This window comes from Notolepis coatsorum (genome assembly GCF_963971535.1).
Source record: "Notolepis coatsorum genome assembly, chromosome: 14".
In the NCBI taxonomy this organism is placed as follows: Eukaryota; Metazoa; Chordata; class Actinopteri; order Aulopiformes; family Paralepididae; genus Notolepis; species Notolepis coatsorum.
In genome coordinates, this window is record NC_140178.1 from 34,531,200 (window position 1) to 34,553,450 (window position 22,251).

Consider the following 22,251-nt stretch of genomic DNA (forward strand, 5'->3'; position numbering starts at 1 on the left):
GAACTAACGGCTGTAGAACTCGAGAACTATTAGGAATGTCTGACCACTAAGTGTGTCTAACTCTTAACCACCAAAAACTGTACGGACTACAATGTATGACGTATATCATGCCAGTTATGGTACCTTACTGTATGCTGCACCTTGTGTATACTGGTTACTTTTACTCTTACACATAGTATGTATTCAGATTCAAATTCAGATTAATATTTTATATTCAGATAATATTTTATTAACTATATTTATGTTTTCTACTACTTTCTACTAGGCTACTATATTACCCTGCCCATACTTGTACCTCCCCTCCCCCCTCCCCATGCTGCTATGATGCCCGAATTTCCCCAAGGGAATCAATAAAGAATATCTTATCTTATCGTAATGATTTGATTTGTTGATGTTGTTTTTCAGCTCAGAAAAGTTACCCAGCCTGGATCCAGCCCCCTGAATCACCCGGTTTTCAAAATGTTCAGGTGATAGAGTGCGTTAGTGAATTCCAGGAAGTGGAAGTCTCAGTTGAATGGGATTTGCCATAGATGTGACAGATGCTCATGAAGCAGGCTGTCCTTTAAAATGACGAGAGTTGTATTTTGTGTCCCACGATTCCAAAATGTTAATAGTTCATTTGAATGTATTTGAAAGTGTTTGTAACATGCACCTTTCCACAGTGAGGCCAGCTGTTGTAGATATCAGGCTGTCTATCCCTTTATAACATTTCTGAATGGGGAAAAACAGCATAAACTACAGTGTATAGAGACTCTTCCTGGGTCCACTTCCTGCAATGTACACACGGTGCACTACTCAGGGATCTGAATCACTTGAATTGAATAATAGATTTATGGATTTTGGAGATGGTGCTGGCTGGTATGTCAACTTTACATTTATGCTATACAACACAAAAAGATCCTTAGCTGCTCAGTATTCTGATAGAAAACCAAAGGATTGCTTGTACTGTGCCATCCCCACTGCAGACCCAGTACTACAGCACAGACTCAACTGGACTGCATTCATTCGCTTTAAAACGTATGCCTCACATTCAACCGTTCACTCACACATTCACACACCGATGACAGAGGCGACCATGCAAGGCATTATAGGACACTTCGACGGGAGGAGCCGGAATCTAACCGTGAACCTTCTGATTACCAGACGACCACTCTACCTCCTGAGCCACTGTCGCCCCCGTCTGTGCAGTGGAAAAGCTGTAGAAGTGGGACAGGCAGGGTCTGTGGCCAGAGCAGCAGTTTCATCCCTCTCACGCAGAGAGGGAAGGGAGGACGTTCCTCAAGACAAGGGGGGCCGACTCGGGTGCTCAGGACAGCCACTCAATACTTATTGGATTGCGTGCCCATTCCCACAGCTTCACCGGGTCAAATGACTTGGATGTGTAGCTCACCACTGCTAAGGAGCCAGTGGACGCACTGAGTTGGACCAGACTGAGCCGGACTTGGCAGGGCTGGACTGGACGTAAAACATTTTATCACAGAGGGAGGAACACTGCCTTGGCTTCAGTATATCATGGAAAGATGCTCGCTGAAGACTGGAGTGCCAGTCTTACAAAACAGACGAATTAGGCGGGTGTGTATATTACACTGCGATGGAGGTGGTCTGTGGAGGGACGGACGGGGGGGGGCGTTTACCTCACTGTATTCAGGGTCACACTTCTGTACAAGCAGAACTTGAGGGGCCGTTTCATAACCGGTCTGTGTTTGAAAGCATAATAAAAATTAATGGCTCTCTTCACCCTCCCCCTCGCCCCCCATTATCACCTGCTCACAGATGGCCTCCACTGCACATCAAGTTATAAATCAAACCATAATAAACTGTGACTTCAGTGTCCTCCCGGGTTTACATCCGTCTTCGTTATTGTTCATTTGCGCATGATGCGGGTCAGTTCAGGAGTGGGACCAGTTCACACTGGAATCTGGTATTAATGGGCCACATTTAAAAAATAATATGCCAAACAAAATAATCTGATCTGAGCAATAAATCAGAATTGAGCACTACGGCTTGCAGTGTGAACATTGCCATAGAAAAGTTGTATGTATTAGAGACTAGCTTTTTAGAAGCATAATAACATGTGTGAGAGTATATTCCAGTTCATTGTCATTTGAGGTGTTCATCTGTGTGACAATTCAGATTGTAAGGGGTATATATATAGAGTCATGAATCAAAATACAAGTTGAACTGTCCAGGGGAGTATTACAAATACTGTATTTCAACAGAGAAATTCAAAAAGCCTTTTTCATTCAACATAATGCACAGATTGGGCTTCCCCAGTGTGTAGATATACAACACAGGCAAGACATGTATTTCCTCCTCTGTTAAAGGAAAACTTAGCACAATGACTGGAAGCGGACAGTGCCGGTTAGCATAGGCATTGTCCAACTAACACCTCTCCCAAAGGCTAACCGGCACTGTCCGCTTCCATTCATTGTGCTAAGCTAGGCTAACGTGCAGCCAGATAGCTTTCTACTGAACGCACAGAGAGGAAACTGGTATCTATTTTCTTCTCTCTCTCTGGAGAAGACGATGAGCTAATTTCCCAAAATGTTGGCGTGTTGCTTTAAGAGCTGGTGCTGTTCATTTGTTTGGCTTTACTGACTGCAGACGGGTGTTAAAATCTCATCTAAGCAATGGCGGTAAGCCATAGAGCAGAATAGACTAAACACACAAATTGAGTATGGTACCATATGTACGCCAGTCCCTTGATTTGAGCTCCCTTTATGCCACTCAGGGTGTGTTCCAGTGACCCACTGCCCAAGATTAAAGACAAGCAAAGCCATCTTTAACCTCCCACCAAACCAAACTGAATCCCTGCTGTTTTAAGAGCCTAAAGAGGAGCAGACTCCTATAGGTCTCAACGCCAAAACATTCTGCAGGCGAAAGTTTTGCACAAGCGTCAAAACAAGACTGGATGTAGAAGAGACTGGCACATTGCCAGGTAATATAGCCTGTGTGATGGAGCACTGCTTAGCCAAACACATTGAGGATATCATTCCCCCGACAGGCAGAATGGACTGATGATCTCATTAACACGGTGATAGATGTGGCCATTCAGTCAGGTCCAAATGCTCTGCCGCCGCGGAATACGTAATGATCTGCACCGATGCCACGCAGCGCAGGGCGAAGTCATCGTTCACGCAGTATTCAGTGAGTTCGGGGGAGAGATGATGAGAACGGGTAAAGGAAGCCAAAATGTCGCAGAGGCAGCAGCTGTTCGCTCCACCCTGAGCCTAACCTCGCCAGATGTTGTCCTCCGTTTGGGTCCTGGTGTATGAGAGAGTAATTCATTGACAGAAGGAATTCGGATGAGAGGATCTCCGGAGTGTCAAGAGAGTCACACGCCGGTGTCCTGCGGCTGCCCCTGTCACAGAGGATCTATTCACTGCCCTCTCGGCCCCTCTGTACCAGGCTCTCCATATGTCAAAACGGAGTTTATTTAATTGGTCCTACTGCAGTCCAACAGCCACATCCAGCCTTGTTACTGGCTCTACAGGGTCAGTGAAGGGAGCCATTATGGCTCTAGACAGGGTCAGTGAAGGGAGCCATTATGGTGCTTTCGATGAAGTCAGAGATTTGCACTGATGGATAGTTAGGGGCCAAATCTAACCCTGTCAATATGGGTCATATCTAAATCCACTCAACTGTACCAAAGATGACCAACTCAAAAATAGACTCATCTGCTGTAAAATAGGTTAGATTCTGGACACAGGGGGATTTAGATATTTCACTGACACACTTGAACTAGATGAAGATGAAATTGATGATACACTTACAGTTTAATACAACTATTTATGACAACAAAACAAGACAAGTTGCGTGTTTAAATTAATTAATTTATTTCCATTGCATACACACACGTACACACACACACACATTCTCTGCCAAAAAATCTTTTTATGTACAAAAGTTTACAGACTTATAAAATAGTATCAGTGCACTGTCTCAGACACAATGTGCACGTGGACAAACATATACATAAGAGATTTCATACACGTGTTTCTGAAGAAATGTATATAAGTTATAATTGGCACATCCAGGAGCAGGAGACAGGATATATTACGAAGAGCTTTGCATAATGTTTCCGATTCCGCAAACAGGTCATCAAAACAGGCACATTTTGCAAGTGCAGGGGCTTCAGACTCTAAAATAGACTGTACATACTGCTACAAAAGAAATCCCTTTACAATACCTAGAGATCCAGCCTCTTTAGCCATTAGAAAAAAACAAGTTTTTCTCAAAAACAATTTCATAAAAGTATCTAATCACAGCCTCTCTCACTTGATTTGCCTTTAGATTTTCCATCCCAAACAGAACATGTGGTAAACGTCATACACATTTAGTGCAAAAAGAAAAGATATGATTCACGCCTTCATCATGAAATACTACAGAGTGATTTCTTCATAACACACACACAAAAAATCAACCGTTCCACTGAGAGCAATAGGATAATTGTACGTAGCAATAGTGACATCTACTGGATATGAACAGTAAGACTCCAAGAATAAACAAAAACTAAAATCGTATAAAAAAAACTAAAACATGTTTGTAATTCTTAACATGAATGGTTGATGAATCTCTTTGGTAGTCATGTCGAGTCGTGATTTAAAAAAATATATATGTATTTTTTCCTTCTTCACAGCAACAGCCCTTTGTGATGTCACTGATCCCGTGTTTCTTGATGAAAAGGCATTACATTATTACTTGCAGTTTATAATCGATACTTGTGTTTATTTAGTCACCCTTTCATTCCACTGTATGCTTAATTTTATTGATTTATTCATTACACTTAAATTTGTTTGTGGCCATGACCAGCATGGAGTGGTGGGAAGTCTTTTTTTTTCTTTTCTTTTTTTTAACACCTTTGCTATGTTCTATAGTTACTGTACTGACTTTGTCATGTCATTGCAGACAAAATCTATAGAAATATTGAGACCTTGTGTCCTTCTCTTTTTTTGGAGCCGTACTGTATTGTACCCATTCTGCAATCTGTTAATAACGTTTTCAATCAATCAATCAATCTCAGCAAAAGCAGGAGGAAAAATGCAACTACAGTATATCTCCAGAGTTTTCAAGTCATTGTGTTCTTTTTGATCTGTTGTTTTGTTTGATACTCCTCATTCCCACAGACCTCTCCTTTCTGTTTTTCCATATCTCTCAGTTGGTTCTGCCGTCATCTCCGGGTAAGAAGTAGGGGTTTTCATGGCCTTGGACCAGGTAGGAGTATCGGGAGGTGTTTTTACCTTTGAATGTCTTCATTCCGTCTGGGTTGAGATCATATGAGCCAGACTGAAATGCGAGAGGAAGCATACAAAATAAAATGAAGATATCCATATCAAGATGGATAGACGTAGAAACATGTGCATACAAACACACACACACACACACACACACACACACACACACACACACACACACACACATGCAATGTACACACAAAAAACACACAACATGCAACGACGACAATAAAACAATTAATCACATCCTCCAGCATCGGCCGCATTTTATTGAAGAGTCACTCGATTTTGAATTGTGACGAATTACGTAATTAATTACACTGCTATGAAACTATGAAACTCCACTTAGAATCCTTAAAGACCTCAGAAGCTCCCACCACCAAGAGAACCACACCATTATCATTCTCATCATCATCATCATCATTAGCAGGGGGAATGAGCAGCTATCAGGCCAGCGTTACAAAGACTACACGTGCAATTTAGTTTGCAGACGATGCCATTTCCAAGTTGCATGTGGTGTGTTAACCCTTTCATGACCACACTTACAGAAGGTTAACCCTTTCACCACCACACTACAGACGGTTAACCGTCTGTAGTGTGGTGGTGAAAGGGTTAACCTTCTGTAAGTGTGGTCGTGAAAGGGTTAATGAAATCCAGATGCAACAACTCGGTGGCACATACTCTCGTGTGTAGAAGTGGAAGTCGCTTGAGTAACGCTGTACCCTAAAAGCAAAGCTGTGCCTTACCTTGTTCCATCCTTTCTGAGGCAGTTGAAATCCCTAGAGCAACAGACTGGGGGTCAGGGGGGAGTGCCCAAGCAGGCAGCGTGAGCTAAGCTACAGGTTACTTACCATGCTATTGTAAACACTAGGATCTGGAATGCATACAGGTGTGTCCATATAGGAGTAACTAGCTACATAAGCAATGCAGATGGGAACGGTGGCACTGAGGTAGAAAGCAGAGGCATCCTGGGTACAAACTTGGTTTGGCGACTGACCTATCTCAAACCCCATCCTCTGGCCATATATTATAGGCCAACAAGTGGTGCAGTGACCTACGACGTTATGAGTGCAATACTGGAAGGCCTGTGGTAGGTCAGAGGAATATCTGTGGTAACTCACCACTCCATTAGTGTGTTGCTTCCTGTCCACCAGGGTGTGTGTGCTGCCCCCTTCTGTCATCTCCATGGAAGGGGCTGTGTCCCAGTTGGTGGTGGCCCGAGGGATGGGGGAGATGCCCTGGATGGTCCAGGGACCAGTGAAGTCCTCCGGGTATGGACTAGTGTAATCAGGCTTCCTCTTCTTCTTGCAGCATCTCCTCCTGAAACGTGTGAAAAGACAATATAGTTGGCTACGTGAATCTTGAAATTAGTGAGTATTGAAATGGTTCAATGGTTAGAAAATTGCCCTGTGATAGAACATCAAACAAATGCTATGTACATGAAATGTAAACATGAATACTATTTAGTTATGGCTTCATCATCGTACGCAGCTGGATCAGAGTAAACTAGTAAAGTAGGGAGATAGTATTGGTTCCATATTCTCACCAGCAGCAATATATGAGCAAGGACAGAACCAGGATGAGCAGGACTCCTCCCAGTACACAGGAGATGACCACCACAGCCAGGAGAGCCGCTGAGACAGAGGCACAACATAACAATGAATTTACCAAAGTGTGTATCAATACTACTACTACCACTACTATGAATACTACTACCACTACTATGAATACTACTACTACTACCAGTCCACTACTATGAATACTACCACTACTATGAATACTACTACTACCACTACTATGACTACTACTACTACTACTACTACTACTACTACTACTACTACTACTACTACTACTACTACTACTACTACTACTACTACTACTACTACTACTACTACTACCACTACTATGAATACTACTACTACTACTACTACTCCTACTACTATGAATACTATGATGACTACTACTACTACTACTATGACTACGACTATGACTATGACTACTACTATTACAACTATGACTACTATTACTAGTACTATTACTACTACTATGACTACTACTATAATTACTATGACTACTACTACTACTACTATGACTACTACTAAAACTATTACTATGACTACTACTACTACTACTACTACTACTACTACTACTACTACTACTACTACTACTACTACTACTACTACTACTACTACTGATGCTACTAGTACTACTGTTGCTACTACTACTACTACTGCTGACTACTACTAGTACTACTACTAATGACTACCTGGTAAAAATAAAGGTTAAATAAAGTAGTAGTAGTAGTAGTACTACTACTACTACTACCACTTCAATATGAACAGCAGTCCAATATAAATACTAAAACAATTGGTAACTTACAGTCATCACAATTGAATCCAGAATAGCCAAATGCACATCTGAAAGACAAAGAAAGAAGACATTTATATGTCAGACCCATAATGCTCACAATAGACAGATTCTAATGGTACTGGCACCTAATGCAGTTGAGCTATGAAAACACATGGGGGCGCCAGTTACTTCAAAGCCTCCCACAATAGATGAGAAGTGTTCTGCACATCCCTCATAGAGACACATAATCCACTATACAGTTCATCAAATAGAAAGCAGGGTTCCCTGCAGTACAGTGTCCCTGGAACAGTTTTAGGGTGCAGTGCCTTGCTAAAGGGCCCCTGGCACATAGATGTACCAGGCAGCCACCCTCCAAATCACAAGCTCCCAACTGGAATAGACCATTCTATCTGTTTCAGGGATCAAACCAGCAACTTTTTGGTTACCAGTAGGACTAATGAGTTCTAGTTGGACGTTCTACTTCTCTAGGCCTTCCTACCATCCCTTTGTGACAGACATGACAGAAATTAAACAATATGATACTCACTGTTGGCACGTGTTTCCCACTGCCCTCTGGCCACTAGGGCAAGCTACAAGGAGAAGAGATGGGGGAAGCGTCATGATGACTGACCAAAACAGAACAAAGTGCACAAAGAGACTGATATGGGAACATTACAAGCGACTCGTCTGGACACAGACATAGCAGATAGAGAAGTCCGCCTGGCTGCACACGCAATGGAAACATGAGCCTAATGAGGACTTCTTGCAGTACATTTTAATGGATGCTGAAACATAAGCATTAGTTACCATAGAAAATATCATATAATATAATATTATAGTACTTTTTTGTAAGTCATACTAACTTGGCCAGCATGTGTCTGTAAAACAGGGTAAGGGAATAAACACATTCTTTAGTATCTCTCCCTATAACTGCTTATTTGTAGGTCAATGCCAATCCAGCCCTCTGATGAGGGAGACTGATTCTTCAACTTGTTTCCAAGGGAACGACCCTGTTGCAATGGAATACGTTAAAGAGATAATATATGAAGCCGGTGGTCATGGGTCAGGGTGGAGATTGGAGAACCGTCTTATAGCACTTGACCTTGTCTCTAAGCCCTTTCTCTCTCCTTTCTTTCTCTCTCTCTTTATCGTTCTCACAGAGAGGTATTTCAGTGATGATCAAAAACATTTGTCTGTTGGCATTTTTACTATTGTGCTGTAGATCAGCCACTTGCTTGGTGTTGTTCTCAGACATTCTGAGTATGTCTCTCTGCTTCTGTCTCCATCATTCGAGAACAAAACAATATATTCTGTCCGGTGAGAATATATAGTTCCCAGAAATACCACACCGTAATCCTAACTTATCAAATTTAAAGGGGCATCTCACAAAAAAAAACTCACACACATACAAAAGCTCTAAACAGTTTTGCACCCATTAATTTAGTTTGACAGTTATCGAGAGTAAATTAGTTCAAATATGGCCACCCCACCAGTGATGTCATTGTGGACATTGTGTTGTGTTAATAACAGCTCCATGAAATTATGTAGATGAAAAATATCAATACCATGTCTTATAGAGACTGCAGCCTTATCATTTCATTGAGCTGTAATTAACACATGGATTCAAAGTCATCGAAGACATCACTAGTGGCCATATTCAAACTCATTAACTCTCAAACTGTTTAGAGTTTTGGGATGTGTGTGAGAGTGCAGAATAAATCAACATTTTGTAAAGTGCCCCTTTAACAAAAACGATAAATGATGAAACACGAATAGGTTTAGCCACAGAGAGGAACACATGAACAGTAGTTCCTTACCTCTGCAGCTCATGTTTGAGTAAAGGTTGTTGGAGACATAGCCATCTTTACAGGAACAAACGGCCCTTCCATTGTTAGTACTGGAGCACGCAGCCGTCAAGGCGTCACAAGGACGTGGCTCCTGGACACACAGGTCAGCATCTAAGAGGAAGAACATGGAAACAGGCACAATAACAAACACAAGCCGGTCATAAATATGCTGCTAGAAATAGAACTGAAACATCACACACAATTCAGCTTCTTCCCCAGCCAAACTGAACTTCACTTAATTTCCATACACAGAGTATCAGTAATATACATACTGTTATACGTTGCAGTATCCAACAACTCATTCGTCTGATAGGCCTTCTGTATAGCCTCCCGAATGGCCTGTTCAACTGAGTTTTGAGTGGCGTTGGAATCTTCAAACACGTTATTCACAGCCGCCCGTACACTGCCCGGTCTGTGGGGTCACAAAGCACAGACGCACCGTATGGTGGTCATCCGTTAAGGATCCCTTAGTGCAAGTGACAATCATAATGTTCTGTTCGTCGCAGAAGAGAGAGAGAAAATCCTTACGTCAGTTGCAAAATGTCGGACCGTAAATATCCTGGTTGATTTCCAAGGGCCCCTCTGAGCTATAATATGACAGAACAGAATGCATTAGTGTACTCTGGTTTACTCAGCGAGGGAGGGGGAACAAAACAGACATATTTCTGCTTCATGTCTGAAGGACCGACTCACCGCTGCAGAGATCCGAGCTGTAGTGCTCTGAAATATCGGAGAGGACCTGTCACTCATCTCACTCTGGAACTTCAAGTTGAGATGTAGCAGGCCTGCGAACACTTGGGCTGAGAAGAGACACAGAGTGTGTTACAGCAGAGGCCTCATCACGTACACCACACCATCATCATCATCATCATCATCATCATCATCATCATCATCATCATCATCATCATCATCATCATCATCATCATCATACATGTAGATGGTGGTAAGGTTGATTTCCCATCACAATAACTCCTCCATACACACACACACATACACACAAACACCATCAACATCATCATCATCATCATCATCATCATCATCATCATCATCATCATCATCATCATCATCATCATAATAATACACATGGTTTTAAGAAAAAGCTTAAAGAGTATTATTTAAAAAATAATTCTGGTAATTAATAGGGCTGTAGCGAATATCATTCTTTTGGTTTCTCGCATTGCTGTGACGTCAACATTGGGGAGTACGGTTACTTTTTATGTTAAATTATATTTGTCTATCAATTAGGTCCTGATCTCAACATTTTCTTTAATTAATCTAGATTAATCTAGATTAAAATAGCATTTGTCTACTTAAGACCGAAGCCTGTAACAGATATTTACTTGAGTAAAATCATGGAATTAATGTAAAATCAACACAAATAAAGTATATTTAGATTCAAAGACTATAGCTTTCTTTGAATACAGTTTCTCTCCTGTGAAATACAAATGTTCAACAAAACCATCAACATTGACTCAGCTAGACCTCTTTCTTATATCTGCAGCGCTAAAATTGAAGATTTTTCACTCCATAGATTAATCTAGATTAATTTATTTTAATGCTTTAAATATTTTTAATTAATCTCCAAAGTTAAAGCATTAACTTTGACAGCCCTAATATTGTTGTGTTGTCACCATGTAGGTTATTGGACCCCAGGAAGAATAGCTGCTGCTATACAAAAGCTAATGGGGATCTAAATAAAACAAACAACCAAAATCATCATCATCATCGTTATTATGCCTTCATTATGCATTATCCTTACCTTGTGTACAGTGGCCGTTTGACAGGTAGCTACCAGCTACACACTGGCAGGTGCCGTTCAAACAGACACTTTCAAATGGACATGGGGTGGAGGGACATGCTGTGACAGATGAGAGAAGTCAAACACATTAACACAAACGTCCTGCCATCCCTTTGGACCTCTCTGTTTCTGTACTATAAATCTTGCATTCCGTTTCACTTCATTGCAGTCTGACCGATTTCAGGGAAGGGCCGACCTGATACAGTAGGTACTGTATACTAGACTCTGCCTATAATGGATGCTGATTGGCCTGGTTGGAATTCCAACCAGAGAAAGCATCGATCAGGGCAGCAGCAGACCCTGCATAGGAAAATCATTCAAAACAGGTAGGGCCTGCAGCTAAGAATACATTTTGTATTTGATCAATCATACTGTAAATTAATACAGACATTATTTGATCTATCATACTATTAATGCATGCATAATGTAATATAGCATACTGTTAATGAATACATACATTATTTGATCTATCATATTGTTAATAATAATAATAATAATAATAATTCATTTTATTTATATAGCGCTTTCCAAGAACCCAAAGACGCTGCCAATAAGCAAAAGAAACAACAGAGAAACATAGAATCACAGGGAACAAGCTACAGTATGAATACACAAGACATAAAACCACAAGTAACAAACAACAAATACAAAAGTCAGTAGGGGAACAATCAGCAAAGTAAGGAAACCGAGGGGGGGGGGGGGGTAGAAAGGACAGGAGACGGAGAGAAAGTAGGAAAGGGGAAAGGGAGGTGGTAAGTTGGAGGAGAGTGGTTATGGGGGAAGGTTGTATGCTTGGGAGAACAGGTAGGTTTTGAGTTGGGATGGAGAGTGAGGTAGAGTCTCGGATAGTCTGAGGGAGGGTGTTCCAAAGTCGGGGTGCAGCTCGTGAACATTTATTTATCTATCATACTGTTAATGAATACATACATTATTTTATCTATCATACTGTTAATGAATACATACATTATTTTATCTATCACTAATGAATACATGCTTTATTTTGGTATCTATCATACCCTAAACGCACTTCTTGCTCCAAGTGACTTTATAGATTTCCATGTAAAATGACAAAATAGTTTGGTGACAGAAACAAACCTATAAATGGAATGAGAGTGGTTACTGCTGTGGAGCTGTTAGTGTTGGCTGTTGGCTCAGTGGTGGTTGCAGTTTGGTTGACTGTGGTGGTATCACTGTCTGAAGGTGTGGAGAGGGTGGAGGCAGAGTTTGGAGGGGTGGTGGTGAGTGAGGTTGCCGTAGTTACGCTGGGTGATTCAGTGGAGCTAGCATGTACAGTGGTCGCACCCGTCACTACAAAAAGAAAGAGATGTGAGGACCAATCAAAGATAAGATAACATTAAAATAATAATCAAATTCCACAGTTTAAATAATGTAGCTAAAATCAACTTCCTTTTCGCATTAGGGCTCCACAATATCAATGATTATCACAATTTAGTAACACTGATTACATATTAATAAGCATTTAAAATGTAAATAGTTAAGTTAAGTCTATTTTCTTCTGTTTAAAACCATGAGGTAAAATCTTTGTAGTGTTGGTCATTTTCCAACCAACCTAAGGTTTGTTTGGAAAAACAAATATTTTTGAATTATTATATGTAAAACCATATAATATGATATCATATCGTATCGTATTGCATCATATCGTATCAAATATTATATCATATCATATATCTTATCTTATCACATTTATCTTATCTTATCATATCATATATCACATGATATCTTGATTATTTGATCTTATCTCTTAATTAATTAATATATATTTACATATCAGTCGGTAACAATAGCTGAAATATTTACCAACTAAAAGGTAAATATATACAGTATAATGTATATGCAGGTTTTTTGGCCATATCACCCAAGCCTTGCATTGTTGAAATCTACCTAGCTTGGATTTAAAAATAAATGTATCCTCTTCAACAATATCCCACAAATCAGTACTCAGTGTATTCTGAGGCCTACCTCCAGATGTTGTTGTTGAGGGACTAGGGATGGTGGTATTTCCAATGGTGACTACAATGCTACTGCCTGGGGAGGTGTTAGGCAGGGTTGAAGTAGAGGTGGAGGTGGAGGTGGGTAGAGTGGGTGTGGGTCCTGCTGTGGGAGTAGTCACATGTGTGCTATTGGGCGAGTCGGTGGTGATGGAGGTGGTGGTAGGGAAGGAAGGGGTGGTAGTAGGTGAGGTAGGGCTTTTAGGAGTTGTGTTAGTAGTCTCCATGGTAACATTAGTTGTAGTTCCTGTAGCAATTATGGTCTCTGTGGATGCCATAATTGTAGTTCCTGTATCTGTGGTTTTCTCTGTAGTTGCTGTATCTGTGATGGTCTCCGAGGTTGCCATAACTGTACTTCCTGTATCTGTGGAGTTCTCTGTAGTTGCTGTATGAGTCTTTATGGTTCCCATAACTGTACTTCCTGTATATGTGGTGTTCTCTGTAGTTGCTGTATCAGCGGCAGTCGCTATGGTTACCATAACTGTACTTCCTGTATCTGTGGCATTCTCTGTAGTTCCTGTATCAGTGGCAGTTGCTATGGTTACCATAACTGTACTTCCTGTATCTGTGGCGTTTTCTGTAGTTGCTGTATCAGTGGTAGTTGCTATGGTTCCCATAACTGTACTTCCTGTATCTGTGGTGTTCTCTGTAGTTCCTGTATCAGCGGCAGTCGCTATGGTTACCATAACTGTACTTCCTGTATCTGTGGCGTTCTCTATAGTTCCTGTATCAGTGGCAGTTGCTATGGTTACTATAACTGTACTTCCTGTATCTGTGGCGTTCTCTGTAGTTCCTGTATCAGTGGCAGTTGCTATGGTTACCATAACTGTACTTCCTGTATCTGTGGCGTTCTCTGTAGTTCCTGTATCAGTGGCAGTTGCTATGGTTACTATAACTGTACTTCCTGTATCTGTGGCGTTCTCTGTAGTTCCTGTATCAGTGGCAGTTGCTATGGTTACCGTAACTGTACTTCCTGTATCTGTGGTGTTCTCTGTAGTTCCTGTATCAGTGGCAGTTGCTATGGTTACCGTAACTGTACTTCCTGTATCTGTGGTGTTTTCTGTAGTTCCTGTATCAGTGGCAGTCGCTATGGTTACCATATCTGTACTTCCTGTATCTGTGGTGTTCTCTGTAGTTCCTGTATCAGTGGCAGTTGCTATGGTTACCGTAACTGTACTTCCTGTATCTGTGGTGTTTTCTGTAGTTCCTGTATCAGTGGCAGTCGCTATGGTTACCATATCTGTACTTCCTGTATCTGTGGCGTTCTCTGTAGTTCCTGTATCAGTGGCAGTTGCTATGGTTACCGTAACTGTACTTCCTGTATCTGTGGTGTTTTCTGTAGTTCCTGTATCAGTGGCAGTCGCTATGGTTACCATATCTGTACTTCCTGTATCTGTGGCGTTCTCTGTAGTTCCTGTATCAGTGGCAGTTGCTATGGTTACCGTAACTGTACTTCCTGTATCTGTGGTGTTTTCTGTAGTTCCTGTATCAGTGGCAGTCGCTATGGTTACCATATCTGTACTTCCTGTATCTGTGGCGTTCTCTGTAGTTCCTGTATCAGTGGCAGTTGCTATGGTTACTATAACTGTACTTCCTGTATCTGTGGCGTTCTCTGTAGTTCCTGTATCAGTGGCAGTTGCTATGGTTACCATAACTGTACTTCCTGTATCTGTGGCGTTCTCTGTAGTTCCTGTATCAGTGGCAGGTGCTATGGTTACCATAACTGTATTTCCTGTATCTGTGGTGTTTTCTGTAGTTCCTGTATCAGTGGCAGTCGCTATGGTTACCGTAACTGTACTTCCTGTATCTGTGGCGTTTTCTGTAGTTCCTGTATCAGTGGCAGTCACTATGGTTACCATAACTGTACTTCCTGTATCTGTGGTGTTCTCTGTAGTTCCTGTATCAGTGGCAGTCACTACAGTTGTCATAACTGTACTTCCTGTATCTGTGGTGTTCTCTGTAGTTTCTGTATCAGTGGCAGTCACTACAGTTACCATAACTGTACTTCCTGTATCTGTGGTGTTCTCTGTAGTTTCTGTATCAGTGGCACTCACTACAGTTACCATAACTGTACTTCCTGTATCTGTGGTGTTCTCTGTAGTTGCTGTATCTATGATGGTCTCCGTGGTTGTCATAACTGTACTTCCTGTATCTGTGGTGTTCTCTGTAGTTCCTGTATCTGTGGCACCCACTACGGTTACCACAACTGTACTTCCTGTATCTGCTGTGTTCTCTGTAATTCCTGTATTAATGGTGGTATATGTGGTTAGTGTATCTGCAGTTACGTTATTTGTAGTAGGCGTGTCTAATATTGCACTTGTCGGAATAATAGGTGTGTCGTTTGCGTGATTATCTGTGGCAGTTGCTTCACTATCAGCTGTGGGCGGGTTGGTTGGGTGAGTCTCTGTACTTTCTATGGGTGTGATGTCTGTGGCAGTATTAGCTGTGGTGGTGGAATTTGGACCTGTAGTGGATGCTGGACCTGTCTCTGAAGTTGGAGAATACAGGGTTCCAGTGTGTGGAGTCGAAGGGGAGCCATCTTCTTCTGCGGTGGTAGAGAGAACTGAGGCATATGCGATGGTCGGGTGGTAGGAGGTAATCTCCATTGTGCCGGGTGATGGCGTACTTTCCGTTTCAGTCGAATCTGTACGACTGACTGTGTGCTCGGCAGGTGCGGTGACGGGTTCTCCGTTGTCAGGGGTATCTGTTACAGTCTTCACGGAAGTCTCTTCAGCTAGAGGGAACGTTAAAGCTGAGGGTGGGGGTGTGTCTGTGTCGGCGTCGGCGGCGGTTAGCGCTGTGTTCGTCCAATCACCGGTGCCAGGTGGAGTTGGTGTTGACTCCATCCCTGCAGCCATGAAAAAAACACACACACACACACACACACACACACACACACACACACACACACACACACACACACACACACACACACACACACACGCGCACACACAAAAAACACTGATGTAAGGTAATTGACACACCACAATTTCACAAACGGAAAGAGTCAAAAGTATGATTTCAAGACAATTCTTAAGGTAGACGAGTTAAGCTCACTGCCATACTGTAGTTGTCATTAATGTGTTGTCAGACTTCTCTCACAGGGGCGGCTCTCAGTAGGAGATTACAGATTAGTGAGAGATAGTGAGTCAGTAAGGCAGGCGCTGACAACTCGGTAGCTTTTCACCGACATGGCTTTCCTACGCAGTCATGGATAACCGGGATAAAGGATAGACTTCCATCTTAAAACGTTTAGGCTAAGTTCCACTGAGTCATAGAGCTAACAAAAGATTAGAAATAAATGTAGGCTATTCATTGCGCCTCGAGTGTGGCCAATTTAATCAAAGTGTCTGGAAAGAAAATGCAGCTCCTTATTTGCTTAAAGCAACGCCGTCCCCAAGCCCATGGAGACCACCGTCTGTGTGTTTGCAGAACAGACAAAGCCACAGGGCAGCAGAGACGGTAGGAGGTCTCTGGTGACGCCTTGGCCTTACCTCGCCTCTTCATCTGTACGCAACGTCTGATTACATTCACAGCCCCCTTCCAGTAGCCTGTGATGTGGCAAGCTGCCGGGCCAAACGAGTGGCCGCCTTACGCAAACGGGGAAGTTGTGAAAAGAATATACATCTGAGACTATTATCAGATTCCGAATATGATTCAATTATTTTCCAGGAACACAGTGTGATGGAGATTGAACGTTGCCCCATGGGGCTTAATGGCCTTATCGCTTAGTAACCGAAACTCAATTACAGAGGAAACAGGCTTAACACACCTGTCGAGGACAGACCACTACAGTACACACTCAGGCTGTGTCATCATCACACACACGAGTACATTCACACACGCACACCACGCACACCACGCACAATTTATTGGATTGAGGTGAACAGACTGAAAACGTTATCTTATTAGATAAAACAGATGATCTATATATATTTTTATTGCTGATGGTAACAACGTTTTCCGTTGGGGACATAATTAATTAATAATAATCAAGTTGTGGTCAGTGTGTTAAATAGGCACTATGGAATTTGTTGAACATTGTTTCATGTACAATTGGCCAGTTTGTGATGCACACTAAAGAATCAAATCAAATCAAAGTTATTTGTATACCCCGAGATCACATGGAATAGCCCCCATGGGTTGTACAAGTCCTCTTGTACAAGTCAAGAAGAAACATCACAATAGATCAAAAACAGGCGGTTAGGTGGCGTAGCGGAGATTGCGTTCGTCACCAACCCCGGAGCTGTGAGCTGGATTCGCCTGTTCGAATCCAGCTCACAGCTCCGGGGTTGTCACCAGCTTGGCTGGCCGTTCACACTAATACAATTGGCAGTATTAGAGGGTGGGAGAAGCTGGCGGGGTGGGTCCGGGTCGTTGTAAACAGCGACTCCCACAGTTCGGTCGGGGCGCCTGCTAAGCGCGGATAGGACTTGAGTGGGATAGTGTGATCCTTCCACACGCTACGCCCTCTCGATGAGAATCCACGCTGCCAGGTGAAAAGAAGCGGTTGATTGGCTGGACGTGTGTCGGAGGAAGCACGTGATAGCCTCCACTCTCCCAGACCGACTGTGGGGGATAAGTGCGCAGCGACCAGGAAGGGGACTGGGAATTGGCATAACGACTAACATTGGGTTGGGAGAAAATCGGAGGAAAATGGAGGGGGAAAAAGATTAAAAAAAAAAAAAAAAACAATAAAAAACAAAGAACACCATAAAATCCAAATATTCCCTTCCCAAATGAAGATAAGGAACGACTCACTAAAAACCTAGCAATAGGGGAAAAAGCACCACAGGAAAGAAACCTCAGATGGGCTGTTCAAAGGGGATCCCCCGACAGATATCGTGACGTATCATAGATTCAATTTCTTGCAATATATTGATTATCGCAAATATTGTGATATTATCGTTATCGAGGGCCAAATATCAGTATCATATCGTATAGTGAGTTACTCGTATCATTCCACCCCTAACACACACATATCTATAATCTCTATATCTATAGCACTATATCTCTTTCTCTCTCAAACTGTGTAATAGGGGAGTGGATTGAGTAAACATACAGTAATAGAATGACATGGAGTGTCATGTAATGTGGGAAAGGCTTTTATGATTCCACGTGACATTATACGTGGTCATGGTGAAGAGGTGTGGCAGGGCTAGGTGGTCAGGTGCGGTCAGCAGCACTGGTAACTAAAGTAACAAGGTATGAAATGGTCAGCTGGGGTCAGCCGCACTGGTAACTAAAGTAACAAGGTATGAAATGGTCAGATGAGATCATCAGCACTGGTAACTAAAGTAACAGGGTATGAAATGGTCAGATGAGATCAGCAGCACTGGTAACTAAAGTAACAAGGTATGAAATGGTCAGATGAGATCAGCAGCACTGGTAACTAAAGTAACAAGGTATGAAATGGTCAGATGAGATCATCAGCACTGGTAACTAAAGTAACAAGGTATGAAATGGTCAGATGAGATCATCAGCACTGGTAACTAAAGTAACAAGGTATGAAATGGTCAGATGAGATCATCAGCACTGGTAACTAAAGTAACAAGGTATGAAATGGTCAGATGAGATCATCAGCACTGGTAACTAAAGTAACAAGGTATGAAATGGTCAGATGAGATCATCAGCACTGGTAACTAAAGTAACAAGGTATGAAATGGTCAGGTGGGGTCATCAGCACTGGTAACTAAAGTAACAAGGTATGAAATGGTCAGGTGGGGTCATCAGCACTGGTAACTAAAGTAACAAGGTATGAAATGGTCAGATGGGGTCATCAGCACTGGTAACTAAAGTAACAAGGTATGAAATGGTCAGGTGGGGTCAGCCGCACTGGTAACTAAAGTAACAAGGTATGAAATGGTCAGGTGGGGTCAGCCGCACTGGTAACTAAAGTAACAAGGTATGAAATGGTCAGATGAGATCATCAGCACTGGGAACTAAAGTAACAAGGTATGAAATGGTCAGATGAGATCATCAGCACTGGTAACTAAAGTAACAAGGTATGAAATGGTCAGATGAGATCATCAGCACTGGTAACTAAAGTAACAAGGTATGAAATGGTCAGATGAGATCATCAGCACTTGTAACTAAAGTAACAAGGTATGAAATGGTCAGATGAGATCATCAGCACTGGTAACTAAAGTAACACGGTATGAAATGGTCAGATGAGATCATCAGCACTGGTAACTAAAGTAACACGGTATGAAATGGTCAGGTGGGGTCAGCCGCACTGGTAACTAAAGTAACAAGGTATGAAATGGTCGGGCGGCTACGTGGCGTAGTGGGCAAGGCGCTCGCCACGAATGCGGAGACGCTGGGATCGCCTGTTCGATCCCAGCGCTCCACATTGCTTTCAGTTTAGCTGGTCGTCCACAGTAATACACATTTGGCAGTATTACGGGGAGGGAAACTGAAGGGTGGGGATCGGGCGTTGTGGACAGCAACTCCTACAGGTCGGTTGGTGCACCTGCGCAGTAGAATAAGGAAGTGTCGGGGGCAGCGTGAGCCTCCCACGCGTTACTCCTCGCCACTGAGAGATCGAGCTGCGCAGGTGAAAAGATGCGACTGCTGTTACCTCAAGTACCGGAGGGGACTTGTGCTATGTATGACTTAGTCCACATTGCAGCCGACTTGTGGGAGGCAAGAAACAGCGTTTGTGACAGGGGAGGGTTGAATTGGATGATACGAAATTGGGATGGGAGAAAATATAGAAAAATGGGAGAAAAAGTGGATCAAAAAAAAAAGTATGAAATGGTCAGCTGGGGTCAGCCGCACTGGTAACTAAAGTAACAAGGTATGAAATGGTCAGCTGGGGTCAGCCGCACTGGTAACTAAAGTAACAAGGTATGAAATGGTCAGCTGGGGTCAGCAGCATAAATGCATGAATGTATCAACATTGCCCATATAGCTTAAGACATAAAGCGATATATCTTAGTTGATTAACATTAAGATTAAGGTCAAACCCCTAAGAGACTATTGAAAAACCAATTGACTGGATCTAGCTGATCTTTGTTACATGTGGTGCAGATTTGAGAATTATGGCCAATGCTCATCCATGTTAAAAGTCACTACATTGCTCTACAATATGCTGTGTCTTGTCCTTTTCATAGATTCTATCGGTATCTCAAAAGCAGCAACTTAAAGGTTGTGTCTGTTAAGTTGTAACTGGTAAGATTCCATCTGGTAAGACTCCAAAGAGCTTTGCCACTAACTGGGCCTTGACTGAGTTATAATGTATGTGACAGCCATTTTCAGCTTTATCGAAACTGGGCAACCAATCTCAGTTTGCATCCTGTAGATGGTACAGTACAGTGTGTGCCTGACCTAGAGTCAGTTACAGTGGGTGGACCACACTGCCAAGCCAATGTCAATGCCAGGAGTGGGCATGAGTTAATATCTGTGTGCTGAAGGAAACGGTGGTGAAAGGCAGCATAATGCCTTGCCTCCATAACTTGTCAGAGGTAGAGTCTTGGTTTTTAGCCTTTATATACGTACAAAGCAACTGGAGTGGCGTCCCATGACCTTTTGGGGTCACTAAACGAGTATTGGGCCCCTAGAAAGGGGTGTGGGCCCAAGGCGTCTAACGGCTCTGTAGAAGCCTCTGGTGAATTTGTCCCTCAGGCCCTAGTATGGATATAAGCTCTCTCTGTGTCCATCCCTTTGTTTTCTCTCTGGTGTGATGACGACACACTAAATATTTTCAGAACATTTACATTTTACATTTACATTTAGTCATTTAGCTGACGCTTTTATCCAAAGCGACTTACAAGTTCTGTAATGGAGAGGTGATCATAAAACTGAACCCTGAAGATAGCAGCAGCAATAACATCAAACAGGGAATGTGTGGAGAAACGGCAATACAGTCAGCAATACTGTTCTAGGGCGGCCACTATTCAAATGATACACCTCCGCCATCTCCTAAAGAGCACCAACAGTAAACAAATGGCGTCCTTATCAACACTGTGCAAATTCAGGAGCATGCCTGGTCACCGGCGAGCGCCTTGGAGAGGAAACAGTGGAGGAGTCGTGTTTACAGGAGGCACAGGGCCTGTTGTCTGGGGGAGTCACTTATTATATCACATCTCTCTCAGCACTGCCACAACGATGGAATGCAAATGTAAGAGGGGTTGTTTGTGTGTGTGTGTGTGTGTGTGTGTGTGTGTGTGTGTGTGTGTGTGTGTGTGTGTGTGTGTGTGTGTGTGTGTGTGTGTGTGTGTGTGTGTGTGTGTGTGTGTGTGTGTGTGTGTGTGTGTGTGTGTGTGCGTGCGTGCGTGCGTGCGTGCGTGCGTGCGTGCGTGCGTGCGTAGTGTGTAGTGTGTGTATAGTGTATGTGTGTGTGTGTGTGTGCATGTGATAACCTTTCCTACTGTAAGTTCCCAAAAAAGTTTGTGAAAGGTCTGATACAGGTTTCCATTCTAACAATTGCTTATTTTTAAAGGGGCACATCACCAAAAACAAAACAGATTTATCTTGCACCTAATCTCACAAACAACCAAAAACTCTCAACAGTTTTGTGCACATTCATTTAGTGTGACAGAGTAAATTAGTTTGAATATAGTCACCAGTGATAATAATAATAATAATAATAATAATAATAATAATAATAATAATAATAATAATAATAATAATAATAATAATAATAATAATAATAATAATAATAATAATAATAATAATAATAATAATAATAATAATAATAATAATAATAATAATAATAATAATAATAATAATAATAATAATAATAATAATAATAATAATAATAATAATAATAATAATAATAATAATAATAATAATAATAATAATAATAAATAATAATAATAATAATAATAATAATAATAATAATAATAATAATAATAATAATAATAATAATAATAATAATAATAATAATAATAATAATAATAATAATAATAATAATAATAATAAATTGTATTTATAGAGCGCCTTTCAGGAACCCAAAGACGCTGAAGTGATGTCATCAAATCCTTGCGTTAATTACAGCACCATGAAATTAT

At 41.8% G+C, this 22,251-nt stretch overlaps 1 protein-coding gene across 1 annotated transcript; it reads right to left on the bottom strand.

Annotated features, from left to right (window-relative positions):
• Positions 1-3,872: 3,872 nt before the first annotated feature.
• On the bottom strand, positions 3,873-13,880 carry LOC311240156 (protein HEG). Its single transcript, XM_084328699.1, has 12 exons — positions 13,209-13,880; positions 12,324-12,536; positions 11,190-11,288; positions 10,124-10,230; positions 9,959-10,017; positions 9,703-9,842; positions 9,401-9,541; positions 8,131-8,173; positions 7,614-7,651; positions 6,781-6,868; positions 6,356-6,554; positions 3,873-5,286 (listed from the first exon to the last, which is right to left on the bottom strand). The coding sequence occupies exons 1-12, from the start codon at positions 13,852-13,854 to the stop codon at positions 5,155-5,157; spliced, it is 1,905 nt and encodes a 634-aa protein (XP_084184825.1). The 5' UTR covers positions 13,855-13,880; the 3' UTR covers positions 3,873-5,154.
• Positions 13,881-22,251: the final 8,371 nt, after the last annotated feature.